Genomic DNA, 18,931 nt, shown 5'->3' with positions numbered 1-18,931 from the left:
TTAAATCATTTACATTTATTTTCTCTTTTAAAATAATGCAATTATAATCATAATTTATAACATATATCAGAAAAAATATAAAACAGAGATTTATTGGTTTAACTGTTATATTGACACTGCATAGACTGCATTATATGAAAAATTCGTTTTTGCTTAAAATTTGCAAAACTGTAGAACGTTTTTAGACGATGGCAAAACATCACCCAGATTTAATTTTCTGTAGAAAACAGCCAGGGGTTGGTCAGTATTACCTGCTTGTTATTCAGGTTGGGGATGGGGATGATCGTTTGTAATGCAGTATTATCCTGAATGAGGATGAACTGATGAAAATAGTCAATTCGGCACCTGGGCCCCAGGCTGGGGTGATATATGCAAACCACTGAAAAAAAAGAATTTTTAAATTCACTTTCTATATGATGTATAGCACAAATTCTTATCAATTAATACTTATTTCTTGTCAAAATTTTAAATGCGCATCCAAAAGTGGCAAAACAATCAACTTAGGCCTAAAATAAAATATTTTTTGTTTCCCCAATCCTAGTCCGAGATAACTCTGACGTCCAGCGGCTGTTTTGCCAGACAAGCTGGGGACGTGGGACGAAAAAAAAAGAATTGCTGACGTGCATAGTCTAAGCGGGATATGAGCATCTGACAAAACAATAAGCGGGATCCGGGATCAGAACCCCCTATTGACAAAAATGATTGAGACCGCCTATTATTTAAAACAACCAGTAAACATGGGAAAAGAGAAGTGAAAGATTCCAGAGGGACATTATTTCAAACTATTTTGTCAAAATTAAACCATTAAAGACAACGCCATGGTTAAAAATGTAAAGACCCAACAGGTCAGCATGTACAGACAAAACACAACATACATCATGTACATGATGAAACTGGTTGCTCTCAGTCTGGATAACTGTTCCTGTCCCTATAATGGCACCATAATGTTTATCAAATATTCAAATATTTTATTCAAATATTTTTTTGTTGCTATATAAACTTTAAACATTAAGTTTGTGACCTACTAAATAAGTAAACTATAAATATAATTCACATATATATATATGTATATATAAACAAGTCTAAATCATGTAAATTGAAAACTACGTTCAAACCTATGATTGTGTTGGATAAAAACAGCAATTTTTATACGTGTGCATGTAAAACAAATTTCGTAGTACAATGTCATGGATGTTGTAGAAGGGTCTAAATACAGCACAAACAACATTTTCCAAAAGACCAAAAAAGTGAAAAAGTATATTTAAACACAACGCATTTGACTAACAGGTCGAACAACTGATGTTCTTTAACCCTGCTGACTGCCATTGGCGATTGCCAAATAAAATTGATCACAAGACATGCAAGATGTAACAAAATGGATCTAACTATGAATTTAATACTAAACCATGCTAAACAGAAAACAATAAACCTGTGGCCAAGATGTTACGCCACAAACATAAGGTGTCAATATTTTTTTAGTACACCAGATCCAGATTTCGACAATAAATGTCTCTTCAGTGATGTTAGGGATCGAAACAGTATTTGGAAGGCCATAAAATTTACCCTCAATTTAATATAGACTCTTGAATTTTAAAAGTCAATATAGGATGAATATATATATATGTTACAGTGAATTTGTATAATCAGAGATTATGTAGAATCCCTAAAATTTTCAGGGATTATGCATAATCACTGGTTAGTTTAGGGATTATATATAATCACTACAATTTTCAGGGATTATGTATAATCACTAGAAAAAACGTCAGGGATTATACAGAATAACTGAAATGATACTAAAATATATAAAGGTGTCTTCCCATTTATCCAACTTTTAAAATTTTTTATTTTTGTTAATTATTGGGTTGTTTGTTTAGTAATAATAAGGTGTCTTTCTAAAATTTGACAGTAAATTTGTTCCTGTATGTTTTTATATTATTTAATATATATATATAACATTAATGTAAACATTCATAAGATTGTCAGTTCTATCCCGAATTTGTCAATTAAAACAGCAAAAGACGTAGAAATATCTGAATGTTTTGGTACTTGAGCAAGTGTAAAATCATTCGTTCCCTGGACTTATGCTATACCGACCAGAAACTAAAAATTTTACGACACTAGAGAGACAAAAGTCAATAATTTTCTTCAGTTTTACCGGTTTAAGGAAAGTAAGACAATATTAAAACATGAGGAAAAATACAAAAACTATGACCTCTTGTGTTTTAGAAATTGAAATTTAAGTTAAGTTAAGTTAAGTTAAGTTATTTAATATTATATAAATCAACCGAAGTTAAGTTAATTAAGTTATTTAATATTATATAAATCAACCGAAGTTAAGTTAAGTTATTTAATATTATATAAATCAACCGAAGTTAAGTTAAGTTAAGTTATTTAATATTATATAAATCAACTGTTGTTGCACGGCACTCGTACCGTTGCCTGGTCTGATTGCATTGCTATCTGCATCGTTAGCGAGAGCCTTATCCCCACTGCTACCGGGGTTAACATTATCAATTGGCAAATCAAGCCATTTAAACTGTACTTTGAAAATGATTGAAATATATGAAATAAGTCATTAAAAATCTTGATAAAATTAAAGGGAGGTCTCAGCACTTGCAGGTGCGTGTAGCTCACAGCTTAAGGATATGAGGAAAAGTAAATGTGTTTTATAAATCACAAGTCTACTACCAATAATTATGCCCACTTTTTAGAATTTTGTAAAATTTTCGTTTGTGTACCTTTTCTCATGGAATGGCTCCTATCAGACTAATACCCTTAATAATGTATAACGTTAGGCATAATATATTAATATGAAAGACACAAAAATATTGAAATGATAAACACAATATAATTAAATGATAAGCACAATAAAATTAAATGATAAGCAAAATATATATTGAATAATTGAAGTTTTCTTTTTTAATACTGACTTTATCAGCAATAATATCAAGCGAGCCCTTTTGATATTTACTGTATCAGTATTAATAATATCAAACGAGCCCACAAGGGCGGGTTGATGAAGTTAGTATTAAAATATTAACATGATTAAATGGCATAATTAAATGATAAGCACAATATATATTGAATAATTGATGTTTTGTTTTTAATACTGACTTTATCAGCAATAATATCAAGCGAGCCCTTTTTGATTATACTGTATCAGTATTAATAATATCAAGCAAGCCCACAAGGGCGGGTTGATGAAGTTAGTATTAAAATATTAACATGATTAAATGGCATAATGATTATTTTTTTTTATCGTATTGTTTTAGCAATTGTTTTTAGGTAGAGATATGAATTAAACGTTAACTGAAATTGTCATCAAAACTATTTTTACGTGTACACTCTTTTTGATAAATGTTAATTTTATGCACAATATTTTAAAAATAAACATTTTATTTACAAACTAGATTTGGATGGCATCGACTATTACACATTTGTTTTGTTTTTTTACATGTATATCTATTAAATTCATATTTGTTTTTACCACAATATCAACATTTAAAAAACCTTGTCCTCCATATCCAATCATATTTTACGGCACGTCTCAGAGAAATAGAGTTTTCAGCACAAACATCTGAAGGTACCAATGAAGGGAAATCAGCATCCTCAAACTGATTTCTTGTATAAAAGATCCGAGCAGGAGTCCATTGCTATATGGCAAGGATCTCCCTTTCCTAGAACCACTTGTGGAATTGGTTTGAGATATATGTTGTTTTTCCTCTGCAATTTGCATTAACTTTTGAGCATACGTTTTCTTCAACCAAAGCAACACCTGTGCCTGTGCCAAGCTTATTTGTTAGTAGCATAATGAGGTTCAACACTTGGATAAAATATAAAGGAAAAAACTCATCACTTAAGAATCAAATAGTAGATCAGGAATGAAAACTGCATGTTTACTTAAACTTTCAAGGAATAAGAAAAAAATGATAATTTGTCTATGTTAATTTGTTTCATCATCTTTGAAGCTTTTAATTATTGATAATCACTGAAATCATATTAGGGAATTTGTAGAATACTAATTAAAATTATCAGTGATTATGTGAAATCACTGGTAATTTTCAGGGAATCTGTATAATCACTAATGATTTTAGTGATTCTACATAATCCCTGAATAATCAGGGATTCTACATAATCACTGATTATACAAATTCACTGTAACATATATACATATATATATCATGTATATGTTACAGTGAATTTGTTTAATCAGTGATTATGTAGAATCCTTGAAATTTTCAGGAATTATGTATAATCACTGGTTAGTTTAGAGATTATATATAATCACTAAAATTTTCAAGGATTATGTATAATCACTAGAAAAAACGTTAGGGATTATACACAATAACTGAATTGAAGAAATAGTTTTAATTTACAAATAAAATGAATAAAAGTCAAAAAATTTATTCTACAAAATCATATTAAAACATCATTATAAACATAAAATTGTAAAATGTTAAGCACAATATATTAAAATGATAACCCCATTTTTGGGATACGATTGCTTTCAAGCAATCTGTAGACTTATACCAGTGGCTCAGGACAATGCCCTCACGTCAATTGTTTTATTCTAAACATTAAGGACCATCTCAGATTCTTATGATTGTCTTGGTTTAAAAGGTAAAAACAAACAAAGGGATTGAACTTAAACAACTTTCCTATAATTTTCTTTTCATAATCTTCATGATTTCCCTTGACTTGTATGAGTGTTTTTAACAACACGGAAAATCAGAATCAAGCAGTATTTATATTTAGTGCTTTTATAAATTTAGAAACACGTCAGAGGGACTACCCCAGTTTTGATAAAAATGCGAGAGTTCTCTGAATTCCGATAAATCTATTTCTGTCATATAACAACTGAAGTGGAGTTTTACTTATATGTCACCGTTATTAAACTGATATTTGATATTGTACTTCTATAAAAAAAATAGAGAACCATTTAGGTTTAATATACGTTTTTACTACAGGGTTTGTTTAGGTAATTATGCGCATGCATATAGTTTTCTTGACTTCAAGGGGTACTAGGTTAAATGGTTGCTCTGTATTCCCCACTCGATTGATTAATTTATAACTCATCGGATCCTTTCTATGTATGTCTGCTATTGAGGGTTATTGTTGTTGCATAATTTTAAATCATATGCATTATTTAAATTAAGATAAATGTCCTCATCGTTAAGGTTTATTTTCAACACCCCTTCAGGCAAAATGGAGTCTTCCATATTAATGTTTCGAGTTGTCTCCCTTCCGGAAAGTAATTCCATGGAATTCTGACATTACGTTGAGAAAAATTAACTCGTTCTGCCGATAAACGTCGTATTATATTAAAAACGATCGCAATTTAAACTGAGGAATGTGTACGGAAAGAAGTCATGATCACTGACCCAAAGGAAATTAAATATTTAAAGAGTTAGGAATGGGGTTCCTCCTAGAATTAACGTAGGAAAATAGGTGGTAAGATACGAAGTGAAATACTTCTCTCACTCTTGAGTCTCAGTGACTGATGTGGAAAGTAAACTTGAAATTGATAGTACAAAAATAAAACACAATAGACCTAAGTACATTGTTCATACACTTTTAACAGGGATTGGCTATTATATAACTATTCAGATTACGTAAATTACATTTTACATGTGCAGTTGAATTAGTTTTGAAAATAATATTATCCAGCTACATGTGTGAAAACAATGGCAATCGTATCCCTCACAGCAATCTGCTCTTTTTAGACTTTTATTAAAAATGTTAGGCACAATATTTTAAAATGTTAGGTTGGTAGATAGTTTATTCTCATAAAACCATGCAAGTACAAAGGTTACAGAGAAGTTAAAAAAAAATAGTATACATAAAAATTAAAAATGCATTAAAAATGCATAAAATTCAAAATTTTGGATGAGATAACATATAAAAGAATATATATATAGACTTGTATAGTCAAATGTAAAAGCTAAAATTGTATAAAGAAATACTTTCTATAAGTATGCTAAATAAATTATGGTTGTTAAGAAGGAGTGAGCTTACTATTAATACATCTTATAAAATTGCAGAGGTTTCTTAGTGTCTTTGGTTTTTTTGAATTAAACAGTTTGTTGAATGTAAAAATGTTATGTCTTGTTATTAGTCCATTTGGAATAAATCTTCTTCTTTCATCTTGTAAAGCCGGGCAAACAAAAATATAGTGGTATTCGTCTCCGATATCTCTTTTTGTACATATTGAACATTTTCTATCACTTCTTTCAATGTTATACCATGATCTCCCCTTTTCTATTGGCAGTGAATGATTCGATGTTCGGAATTTACAAAGTGTATATATATCTCGGTCATTTATGATGTTGAAATAATTCTCAAATTCAAAATGATCCTTAAAGAGCCTATATGTAATGCATTTTGATGTGTTCTGAATAGCTGAGTTCCAAATTTGTTTAAACTGGTCAATTAATCTAAGTTTGATACTTTTTGGTAACCATTTTGTGAGGTCTGTATTTTGCACATAAAATAAGTTTGAAAATCCGGCATTGTCCAATATATTTTTAATGTTCTTTATCCATAAAATATCATCATTGTTTGTGTGATATCGGGAATATACAAATTTGTATAGTATTGATGATAACTTGTTTTCATCTATAAGCAGCCTGCACCAATATGTTATCATTCGGCATTTAATGCTTATTTCCAATGGGTAACGTCCAGTTTCACCGTACACAATCATGCTTGGGGTAGATCTCTTGAGGTGTAGTAAATGCTTTAAAAATTTGAGATTAACTTGTTCAATAATGTCATTTTTTCCAAATCCCCATACTTCACATCCGTATAGAAGAATTGGTTTCACCAGTTTGTCAAATAACTCTAATTGGCATTCAATTGATAAATTACACTGCCTCCCTTTTTTAATAACGTTGTACATAGCTTTTGTTGCTTTTTCTGATAGTCTTTTCTTTGCTTATTGAAGGATCCGGATCTTGTTAACAATAGTCCAAGGTAGTTAAATTCTTTCACTATTTCAATTTCATTTTCTTCATAAATGAAATTAATATTATTAGGCTGTCTTCCTTTTGAGAAAATTAAAACTTTAGTCTTAGATGTATTTACTTTAAGTTTCCAAGTATCACAATATTCACTGAAGCAATTTAATTGCATTTGAAGGTCTTCCTTTGTTTCTGACATTAGAACAGTATCATCGGCATATAATAAAATGAACAGCTTTAAATAGATATTGAGGCTAGTTTCAAGGGAGTTCGATATTGATGACAAACCTTTCACATTATGTGATAGCAAAAAATCAGTGAGGTCATTGATATATAAAGAGAATAATAGAGGGGAAAGATTTTCCCCTTGTCTACCTCCAGTGTTACATGGGAAAAAATCAGATTTTTGATTATTGTATATAACTCTTGATTTTATATTGTTGTACATACTATGTATTACTGTATGCATTTTTCCATCAATGTGATTCAATGCCATCTTAAACCATAGGCCGTTTCTCCAAACTGTGTCGAACGCTTTGGCAAAATCAATAAAAACACAAAATAACTTTTTCTTTTGCGATCTAGCTAGGTCGAAGAGACTTTGTAATATAAATATGTTATCTGTTGTTGAATATTTTTTACTAAAGCCACTTTGATTGTTATGTATTATTGAAAAGTTCTCGAAATATTTCGTTAATCGTTCATTTAGGATGGACGTAAAAAGTTTTCCAAAACAGCTAAGAATAGTGATAGGTCTATAATTTTGCGGATCTTGTTGATTTCCTTTATTTTTAAATAAAGGGTGAATATTTCCAGATAACCAACTGTCTGGTATGATTCCTGTATCAAATATAAGATTGAATAACTTTACAAAGATATTAAAGCTTTGAAGAATTCGTTTATAATCAGGTCATCACCGCTTGCCTTGTTATTTTTCAAGTTTTTTATATTTTTTATTATTTCCTCGGGCGTAATCATTTCATTTAATAAATTATTTTCGATATTTCTTTCAATCTCTTCGTGGTTTAGCTCTTGTTCTTCTTCTATATTTCCTTGATTTAAATTTTTGAAGAAATCATAAAGTTTTTCAATTGAAATATTTGGTTGTTTCTTCCTAGAGCCTCCATTTAGAATTTTCCAGTACTCTTTTGAGTTCGTGGTTTTCATATTTTTCATGTCATTCCGCACATTTTTCCTATACTTTTTTATATTTCTGTTCATGGTATTTTTGTATTGTCTTTCACTGCGTTTTTTATATTCCTGGTTTACAATGGATTTGTTTAATTTATATTTTCTTCTGTATTTTCTCGCATTTTTCCTAGCAATTCTACAATCTATGTTAAACCATGGTTTTTTATCTTGTGATCTTGTACTCTGAGGGGTATTTTCGTTCTTTGACTTGTTTTTTAATGTTCCGAATGTTTTCTTTGCAGAAGTAACAAATATGTTCGTAATATTTTCTACAGCTTTGTTAATAATAATGTTCGAGTCAGCAGGAAAAGATTTGTTTTCTTCAAGATAATTTTCTAATTCAGAAATCTTTTCTCTGTCTAAATTTATAATAAAATCTTCTTTCTTGTTTATATCCCATTTCTTTATTTTCTCTCCGCTCATTGAATTAATCGGCACAGATCCATATTCACATGTACATTTATTTATGTCGACATCTATATCTATAGGGCTGTGGATATCGGAATATAAACAACTAAAATCTAAAACTTTCGAATTTGAGATAATGTTAATAAAATCTAGCGACCCTATGAAATAATCAACAACTGCAGCATTTTTGCTCGTCCGTTCCCCCGCCATATTTTCTCCTATGCGGCCGTTTATAATATACATATTTGTAAATTTGCATAAATCAAGTAATAGTTTCCCATAATTATTTTTTGTTTTATCTTTATTATTTCTTGCTATCGGTATGTTGTAGATTTCGAATTTATAGGTGTCGTTTTCTGCGATTTCCGGTAAATTCAGAATGTCAGAAATATCATTTCCATCATTTGGGATAAAATCAGCATCAGTCGATGTTCTACTGTTGAAATCGCCATTTAAGCACATATATTTGCATTTAGTTGAAAATTTTAGAATATCAGTTTCGATTTCGCGAAAGGCGTCGGGTGAACTATATTTTGTGTTTTCCGGTGGAATATAAACAGACCCAATGACTATTTCAGCATCAAGTTTAGTATATGAAGATGAGATTTCAAACCATATAACAAAATTACTATCACTCGATAGGAATTTTATATGATCGCATAATTTTTCTTTATAAAGAACCATAAGTCCACCAGATTTTCTAAATGTCATATCGTGTCTGTTTTTCATTTTACTGATATAGCCAGGTACGGAAATTTCATCACAATTGTCAGTTTTACTTTCTTGGAGACATATTATATCATAACGATTGATTAATTCTATAAATTCAGGATATTGTAGTCGTTTCTTTATGCCACAGACAGTTAAACTAAGAATATTTAATTTACAAAAACTATTGTTTATAGACACACAATTACATCTTTTTTCATTTTCATCAGCTACTCCTTCTTCGTGCCCCTATGATTCTGCTTCTGACCCATGTCTTGCTCGTTTTTGTGATTTCCTGTTATCTGTTGGTGGTGTTCCTGAGAGGGAAGTCGACTGTTGGGTTTTTAGCTCACCTGGCCTAAAAGGCCATGTGAGCTTTTCTCATCACTTGGCGTCCGTCGTCGTCGACGTCGTCGTCGTTCGTCGTTAACAATTTTTCAAACATCTTCTCCTCTGAAACTACTGAATGGATTTGAATGAAACTTAGCATGATTGTTCCTTAGATTATCCTGCACAAAGTGTGTGCTTCGATTTTTGATCCGTCAAAAAACATGGCCGCCGTTACTTAAAATAGAACATAGGGGTCAAATGCAGTTTTTGGCTTATATCTCAAAAACGAAAGCTTTTAGAGCAAATCTGACATGGGGGTAAAAATGTTCATTAGGTCAAGATCTATCAGCCCTGAAATTTTCAGATGAATCAAACAAACCATTGTTGGGTTGCTGCCACTTAATTGGTAATTTTAAGGAAATTTTGCAGTTTTTGGTCATTATCTTGAATATTATTATAGATAAAGATAAACTGTAAACAGCAAAAATGATCAGCAAAGTAAGATCTACAAATAAGTTAATATGACCAAAATTGTCAATTGACCCCTTAAGGGGTTATTGTCCTTTAATGACAATTTTTCACAATTTGTTCATCACATTTGCTAACTTTAAAAAATCTTCTCCTCTAAAACTACTGAATGGATTTGGATGAAACTTAGCATGATTGTTCCTTAGATTATCCTGCACAAAGTGTGTGCTTCGATTTTTGATCCGTCAAAAAACATGGCCGCCGTTACTTAAAATAGAACATAGGGGTCAAATGCAATTTTTGGCTTATATCTCAAAAACGAAAGCATTTAGAGCAAATCTGACATGGGGTAAAAATGTTCATTAGGTCAAGATCTATCAGCCCTGAAATTTTCAGATGAATCAAACAAACCATTGTTGGGTTGCTGCCACTTAATTGGTAATTTTAAGGAAATTTTGCAGTTTTTGGTCATTATCTTGAATATTATTATAGATAAAGATAAACTGTAAACAGCAAAAATGATCAGCAAAGTAAGATCTACAAATAAGTTAATATGACCAAAATTGTCAATTGACCCCTTAAGGGGTTATTGTCCTTTAATGACAATTTTTCACAATTTGTTCATCACATTTGCTAACTTTAAAAAATCTTCTCCTCTAAAACTACTGAATGGATTTGGATGAAACTTAGCATGATTGTTCCTTAGATTATCCTGCACAAAGTGTGTGCTTCGATTTTTGATCCGTCAAAAAACATGGCCGCCGTTACTTAAAATAGAACATAGGGGTCAAATGCAGTTTTTGGCTTATATCTCAAAAACGAAAGCATTTAGAGCAAATCTGACATGGGGTAAAAATGTTCATTACGTCAAGATCTATCAGCCCTGAAATTTTCAGATGAATCAAACAAACCATTGTTGGGTTGCTGCCACTTAATTGGTAATTTTAAGGAAATTTTGCAGTTTTTGGTCATTATCTTGAATATTATTATAGATAAAGATAAACTGTAAACAGCAAAAATGATCAGCAAAGTAAGATCTACAAATAAGTTAATATGACCAAAATTGTCAATTGACCCCTTAAGGGGTTATTGTCCTTTAATGACAATTTTTCACAATTTGTTCATCACATTTGCTAACTTTAAAAAATCTTCTCCTCTAAAACTACTAAACCAAATTCAACCAAACTTCAACTGAATGATCAGTAGGGTGTATAAAATAAAGTTTGTGCTTTATTTTTTATTTCGTCAAAAAACATGGCCGTCATGGCTAAAAATAGAACACAGGGTAAAATGCAGTTTTTGGCTTATATCTCAAAAACTCCAGCATTTAGAGCAAATAAGACAAGAAGTTAAAGTATTTATTAGGTCAAGGTCTACCTGTCCTGAAATTTTCAGCCGAATTGGGTAACTGGTTTTTCAGGTATAATGCCCCTGAATTGATGATTTTAAAGAAATTTTGCAGTTTTTGGTTATTATCTTGAATATTATTATAGATACAGATAAACTGTTAATAGCAAAAATGTTAAGCAAAGTAAGATCTACAAATAAGTCAATTTGACCAAAATTGTCAATTGACCCCTTAAGGAGTTATTGCCCTTTAAAGACTTTTTTCACAATTTGTTCATCATGTTGACTTACTTTAAAAAATCTTCTCCTTTGAAACTGCTGTATCAATTTCAGCCAAACTTAGGCTAAATGAGTTTCAGAGTATCTAGTATAAATTTTATATTTCATTTCCTTGTATGTCAGAAACATAGCTCCTATGGCTAAAATAGAACATAGGAGAAAATGATTTTTTTTTTGCTTTTGAAGAAAATAGGACGATTCAAACAACATTTAAATAAATTGAAAAGCCAAAATAATCATTGATGAGAGATTTAACCAAAAAAATTAAGGTGAGCGATTCAGGCTCTTGAGAGCCTCTTGTTTGTTCACCAGGTGATTGTTTCTTAATTTCCGGTTTAAAAAGATTTCCTTCGATAAACAGCTTATCTTTTATCATGTATGCTCTTTTTCCTTTTTTCTTTGCTTCTTTCATCACGGGGTACAAATTTTTTCTTCTCTCTTCGATCTCTCTTGGGAACTGAGTATTTATGCCAAAGTTTGGTTTATTTTTTAGTTTTGGTCCGGAATATAATATGGTTTGTAGATCTTCGTAAAAAATAAAGCTCGCCACAATAGGTCTGTGCCTGCCATTGTTATCTTTTTGTCCAAATTGATGAACGGTTCCAAGTTGAATTTCTTTTCTTATACTGAGTTCTTCCCTAATAAATTTATGCAGCACTTGTTTGGTGTTTTCTTCTGCAGACTCTTCCAGACCTGTAAATACCAAATTGTTCCTCATAGACCTGCATTGTAGATCTAGTATTTTCTCTTTTAATTCTGTTGTATTATTTTCAGCATCTCGTATATTCAATACATCTTTCTGCAACTGTCTAATTTTGTTATCTTGAGCAGAATTTTCACCACGTAATTCTTCATATTTGTTACTTATAAAATCGGCATTTTTCTCCAGATCAGTGGTTTTCGTTTTTAGTTCGATAATGTCACTTTTCATTGTATCGACTTTCCTAGTTAACTGACCTAGCGCTGTTTCGATGTTTTCTATTCTATCAGTTCGGGCTTCGATCACGGTTAATCGGTTATCTATTTTTGTTAACAGCTCAAACAGTTCAATGGTTAGATCAGGCGCTTCTGACATTTTAGTAGTTATTCTTATTTTCACTCAAGTTTAAAATATTGAATAAAACAGATGTTCCATTATCTTATTTGCCACAAATAACAAGCTCTTTGGATTTACAAATAGAACATGAATATCCATTTAACGCTGGCTTTTAAGCAACAAGTTATCGCTATAAAGGAAATGTTGATTATTATTAATTTTGAAGTCTTCAACTTTAATTGGAAATCCTGTGTTGGTTATATCTGTATGATTATCCTCTGTATTTAAAGCAAAATTATTTCATCTGGCAAGGAATATGAAAGAAAAATATTATAATTTGTCTATATTATTTATTTTTTAACAAACAAAGGTTCCTTAAATTATTGATAATCCCTGAAATCATATTAGGGAATATGTAGAATAATTATTAAAATGTTCAGTGATTATGTAAAATCACTGGTCATTTTCAGGGATTATATATAATTACTAGTGATTTCAGTGATTCTACATATTCCCTGAAAAATCAGGGATTCTACATAATCCCTGATTATACAAATTCACTGTAACATATACACAATCATTCATTTACAGTAAATATACCAGTTTCCCCTGTCCTCAGTTCTTATGACCCTCAGATGTAGGACCCCAATTTATTTACTTGTGATGGTGTTGATGGATTGAGTATAAAAATCAACTTTTCTTCATCAGATAAATCTTGAACAGAAAAATTAAAATCAAAATTGATAAAAAAGTTGTTTCTTAGTTCCATATTTAATTTACAATCTAATATAAAATGTTTTTCATTTTCTAATGTTCTACATTTAAGTCATAATCTCTGCTTTCTAGTAATATTAGAATGTCTGCTTTTTCTATATTTAAATTATGGTCACTAATGCTTAGTTTTTTTATTAATTTTATCAAATGTACATGAAGTACACACAGCCCTCTATCAATGATTCGCATGATACATTTTGTAATTTCTTTTTCAAATAATGGTAAATATGTACTATGTACATTGAAGTTGTTAAAATGATTACTTATGTTTACATGTATATATAATATATGGTTTATTTCATTTTCTATTACAGCCATTGGTAGATTGTGTGAAAAATGTAAGTTATTTAATTTTGTACTTTAATTTTTGTGTAGAAGAAAATTATTTTGCTGATACGATTTCTTAATCTACATTTTGTAGTTTTTAAGCCAGATTAGATGAAATTTTACCTTACTCTTCTGTTTTTGGAAAGATTAGAACTTGTTCTAAATCTTTACTTAGGCACTGGCCTCCCTAACAACATGACAGATTATATTATTTAGCTACTATTACTAAATTACTAAATGTATTCACACTGAAATATAGTTCCCTATAGTTCTCATGTATGTGCACATAATACACATATAAACTGAAAAAATTGGTATATTTTTGGAGCAGGTCTTTTAAGAATGTATGTCATTAAGGTGTGTTGATGTGCAGGCTTTTTTTAAAAACATTTTGATTAGGTAATTGAGTATTGATATAACACTAGTATGATTGACAACTGTCATTATCAACAAACAATTAGAGACAAGTTAGACCTTTAATTATAATGCACCACCTCCTTAACTGTCAATCAAATTGACCACATTACCTTTCAACCTCTGTGTGACATAATTATACTTCAATATACAACTCAATATACAAATATTTCACCTCATAATTGAATACACAAATGTATAATTATGTCTGAAAGATAAATGATTAATGGATTAACAAGATCTTATAAAAAAAATGAAATATGAATATAAATATGTATATATAAAAGGTATTCAAGTAAGGCCTATAATTTACTTGATATATTTCCAATAATCATCAGTAATTAATCAACAATTTAGACTAGTTCACTTATTTTTTTTTATCAGGATTTGGCTTGAAACAGTTTTAAAATTTTAAAACTTTTAATTATAACAAACCATTGTTTAGTAGTTTATTCCCCATCAATCATATTGTCTATTTTAGTCATTTTAATTTTTATTAGAAGTGAATATATATTTTTGCAACCAAGAAAGAATCCACATTTCAATAAAATAAGTTTTTTAGTTTGTTTAAGTTGAAAAAATACATTTTCAATGCCCTGTGTTGAAAAATACTTAAAAAATTGAGACACTCTACAACTTTTATTAATCTTCAATGTCATATAACCTATAAGTTTCAACTTGCAAAATGCCACAAAACAACTTTTTTTGATTATTTTTGTTGACATTTTAACGTTCTTAGCTGTTGGTCTAGATTTTATGTCTTACAAGGATAGTTGGTAACATTTACTTAGTAGAAGAATTTTTTATTTGCAATTTTTTGTTTTTTTGCAACATGTTCAGAACAGGCAACATTATTTGGATAAGATATAAACTGCAGTTTTAATAAAATTGTGCAAATTAAGAGACCCATATTATTTAATTTGAGCTAATTTCATCCTCATACTGGAAAAGCATGTTTCCTTCTAACGACCTGCTGTTAATGCAATTTTCAGCAATAGTGCTTTATTAATGTTCATTTCCCCCCCCCCCCCCCCCCCCCCCCCACCATACCTTAATATGAAATTATTCAAACTACTCTTCTAATCTTTCTGTGATTTCCATCACTCTGATTACCCTCTGTATGTACATATACAGTGTTTAAATCAATATACATGTATTTTCATTTTTCAGACAGAGACTATACTTCTTCAATTGAAAAAATGATTGAGACGTTTTATCAGTTACAAAGACTTAAATGCCATTTTATCAAAATTTTATGAATTTTATTGGTAAAAAACAAACTAAAAACTTTTGTTGCAAAGAATTGAAAGAAAAACAATTGGTGTGAATATATAAATTATATATGTCAAATAGTTAACTTGGATCTTTTCTATTAATAGAAAATAGACGGAATTTTTAACCAAACATAAAGTATTTATGTGTTAAAATGATCCATCTATTTTGAACATGTGTGTAAATAACTGAGCACATTCAGTCATTTACACTTCAACATTAGCCTTTACTTTCTAAATACAATAAAACAAACACAAGTTTGGATACTAAATGGTGCAGTGACCACCTCAAATTTTATTTCTTATACAATATGTATCTGATCTGCATGTTTAGTCCATCAAACTAGAATAATAAAGTCCACCAAAAACACAAGATGTCAGAATCTTGGACAATATGTTCTGCAACAAAATAATCTACAAAATAAATACAACACATTTAAATACTGTTCTATATAAAACTTGAATACAAATATTTTGTTTACAAAAAAAAACAAGAAAAACTTCTACCTATATATATATATATGACGTGCGCGTATGTGGTCACTACCAAGTCCTCGATAACTAAAAACCAGTGCAATTTACTTTTATACTGACCGCCAAACCGGTTAACGGCAATAGTATACAACTTATACAAAATCTCCTTTATAAAATTAATGTGCAATCTTTCAAATACCTTCCACATACCGCACATTAATTCATTACTTTGACCTAATTTTGTCCACGTTATTTATATGGTTTGATTTAAAAATGATTTTAAAACATGTATTGATATCCTCAGAGTTTTTCTCAGAAGTTCTATGGACCATCTTGATAATGAATTATATTTACATTTTGTGTACAAGGTGAAGGAAAATGTATGATATGTGATTCCTTATTATTCTCAGGTGATGGCAAGTGTGTTATATGTGACTCCTATGTCAGACCATGTACACTGGTCAGGATTTGTGATGAGTGCAATTATGGCTCATACCAGGGAAGATGTGTAATCTGTGGAGGCCCTGGAGTTTCTGATGCTTATTACTGCAAAGAATGTACCATTATGGAAAAAGATGTGAGTAGTGGAAATAAATACTGTTTACATTTTACAGCTGATCTACCTGTGCACATTTTTGGCCTTCAAAGTTTACAAAAGTCTTCTGCTTTTGATAAATATTTAGGGGGCCAATTTTAACTCAATTTGGCCTCAATCATTATTAGGGTATCTGTTATGATTTAATCTATTCTTACATTAAAACCAAAGTAGAATCAGGTGAGCAACACAGGCTATTGAGTAAACAAAAACACATTTGATTATTTTGAGATTTTTATTTTTAATATCGGTCACCACAGATATATAGTGTGTTATCATTTCTGTTATTGATTAAACATGATAAAATAGTCAAAGCTACTACAAATATGATCCTTTATATTTCAGAGATAATGAATTTGGTAGAGTAGGTGGGACTAAAAAAAGCATTTAGTTTCAATAATTTTTTTCCTGAATGTCAGAAATGTTTGGTTGGCTTATCCACATTGCAAAAAATTAAAAAAACATTTCAACCAATAGACAACTTTCGAGTTCGATGCATTTCCATCAAAAACTCTGGTTTTAGTGAACACCATTTGTGCGTTTAGGGGTTTAGTGGTTGGAAAACTATAATTCTATATTGTACAAATTATTCGGCAAATTGAATTCTCAAAATTGACAATCAGCACTGCTGTCATTAGGGAATTGTCATTAAGTACCTACAGAACAACCATTATTTCTAGTTTATCCTGCACAATAACAATCATCAAGACGATTGATGAACGTTAATAGTGCAGGGATACAGGCGACCCCTCTATCTGGTAAATGACGTCATAAAGGCGTGCATAATTGACAAGTTTTTTCCGGTGACGGATGAACTAGAAAGTGGTCTATTCATTTAAATTTTGTAAATTTTAAGATCTTTAGTAGGTTAAAAAATGAAATTAGTCATAAACATTTTATAAATTGACTTAATAATTAATTAGATGGTCGGCTTATAATAGAGATATAAGGCTATCTTTCAATACAATTTGCATGTTCCCCTACTTCTTAATTGTGTTTTGGTCTGAGTGTGTGTCCTCGTATCCAATTAATTTGAACAATTTACAATTTCTTTGTAACCAATTGATAAAGTTAGCTATTTTATTTTTCAGAGAGATGGATGTCCTAAAATTGTCAATTTAGGAAGTGCCAAGACAGACTTGTTTTATGAAAGAAAGAAATATGGATTCAAAAAACGATAGAAGAGAGAAACATTATGAACTACTTCATCATTCTGTACATATTCATGATTTTATTAGTAAAATGATAAAAACTGAAAAATATTTTTTTTCTAATTTTTAATGGAGATATGATTTTAATATATATATGCACATAAAGACATTTTTTCTAGAAAAGCACTCATTAAGTACACTCATTACAAAAGCACTCATTAAGTACACTCATTGCAAAAAGTTTTAAAGGCAACAAATGAATAACTATAAGAGCCTAGATAGAAAAATGTCAACTTTGCTTAGCACAAATTTAGTTTAGAACAATTGCAAAATTTTATGAACTGAAAAAATACTAGCAAAATGTTATTCATTTTTACAATCTTGCATCTACAACCCCATTAGAACTTTGATATACACATGATACATGAGCTTGCAATCAAACTCCCATTTGACCTTTGATATTATCAGTCTTGCACTGCCCTTGGCAAACAAGACAATTTTAATTTTAAATTATAAATTTCCCTAACTTTAGCAGCAATATACCAACTTTACCTGCATATGGGATATACATATCCCAACTCATTCGATTATCAAGAGCTTGCAGCTGCAATTCAGACTTCATAAAACGTCACCCATGTCTAAGCAGAAAGTTGACAAAACCAGGGTTATGTAAAAGAATGTTTCATCCCTTTTCTAAAATTATTCATTGGGAGATACCAACCATGTTGATGTTTCCATATCAACTTCACAAATGAAACATGATCATGATGGTGGTCTCTAAATATAGATTATAGGTGTAATCATCTTAATTATATGTTAATGTGTTCAATTTATTTGTCCTTCATGTCCTTGTACATTTTTGTTAAGCTTTACTGTGCATTTTTTGTCGAGCCTGTGTGATCTGGTGGTGGTGGCTACCGCTGCTCTAGCTTACTTCTAAAAAGCTTAATATTTTAGAAGGTGGAAGACCTGGATGCTTAATACTTTGTATATTGATCATGTTACAAAGTTTCCACCAGTCACATGTCCATTGTCCTTGACCTCATTTTCATGGTTCAGTGACTACTTGAAAAAAAGTTTAGATTTTTTGTAATGTTAATTTCTCTCTTATCATAAGTAATAGGATAACTATATTTGGTATGTGTTTACCTTGCAAGGTGAATGTCTGTCAGACAGTTTTCATTTGACCTCCATCTCAT

At 30.3% G+C, this 18,931-nt stretch overlaps 1 protein-coding gene across 1 annotated transcript; it reads left to right on the top strand.

Annotated features, from left to right (window-relative positions):
- Window positions 1–143: 143 nt before the first annotated feature.
- LOC143044968 (PHD finger-like domain-containing protein 5A) lies at window positions 144–17,841 on the top strand. The gene is made up of 4 exons (XM_076217247.1): window positions 144–240; window positions 13,815–13,838; window positions 16,397–16,563; window positions 17,673–17,841. Exons 1-4 carry the CDS (start codon window positions 189–191, stop codon window positions 17,760–17,762), a joined length of 333 nt encoding a protein of 110 aa, XP_076073362.1. The 5' UTR covers window positions 144–188; the 3' UTR covers window positions 17,763–17,841.
- The last annotated feature ends 1,090 nt before the right edge of the window (window positions 17,842–18,931 follow it).

Source organism: Mytilus galloprovincialis, chromosome 9, assembly GCF_965363235.1.
Source record: "Mytilus galloprovincialis chromosome 9, xbMytGall1.hap1.1, whole genome shotgun sequence".
NCBI classification, from domain to species: Eukaryota; Metazoa; Mollusca; class Bivalvia; order Mytilida; family Mytilidae; genus Mytilus; species Mytilus galloprovincialis.
The sequence above is the reverse complement of the archived record's forward strand: the minus strand, read 5'-3'. Positions and strand labels throughout refer to the sequence as shown.

Bases quoted from the DNA above. Each gene is read 5' to 3' on its own strand.
- LOC143044968 (XM_076217247.1), top strand. From the start codon at position 189: ATGGCAAAACATCACCCAGATTTAATTTTCTGTAGAAAACAGCCAGGG. The intron at 241-13,814 runs GTCAGTATTACC...TTTCTATTACAG, and splicing joins TAGAAAACAGCCAGGGGTTG to CCATTGGTAGATTGTGTGAA. The intron at 13,839-16,396 runs GTAAGTTATTTA...TATTATTCTCAG, and splicing joins TGGTAGATTGTGTGAAAAAT to GTGATGGCAAGTGTGTTATA.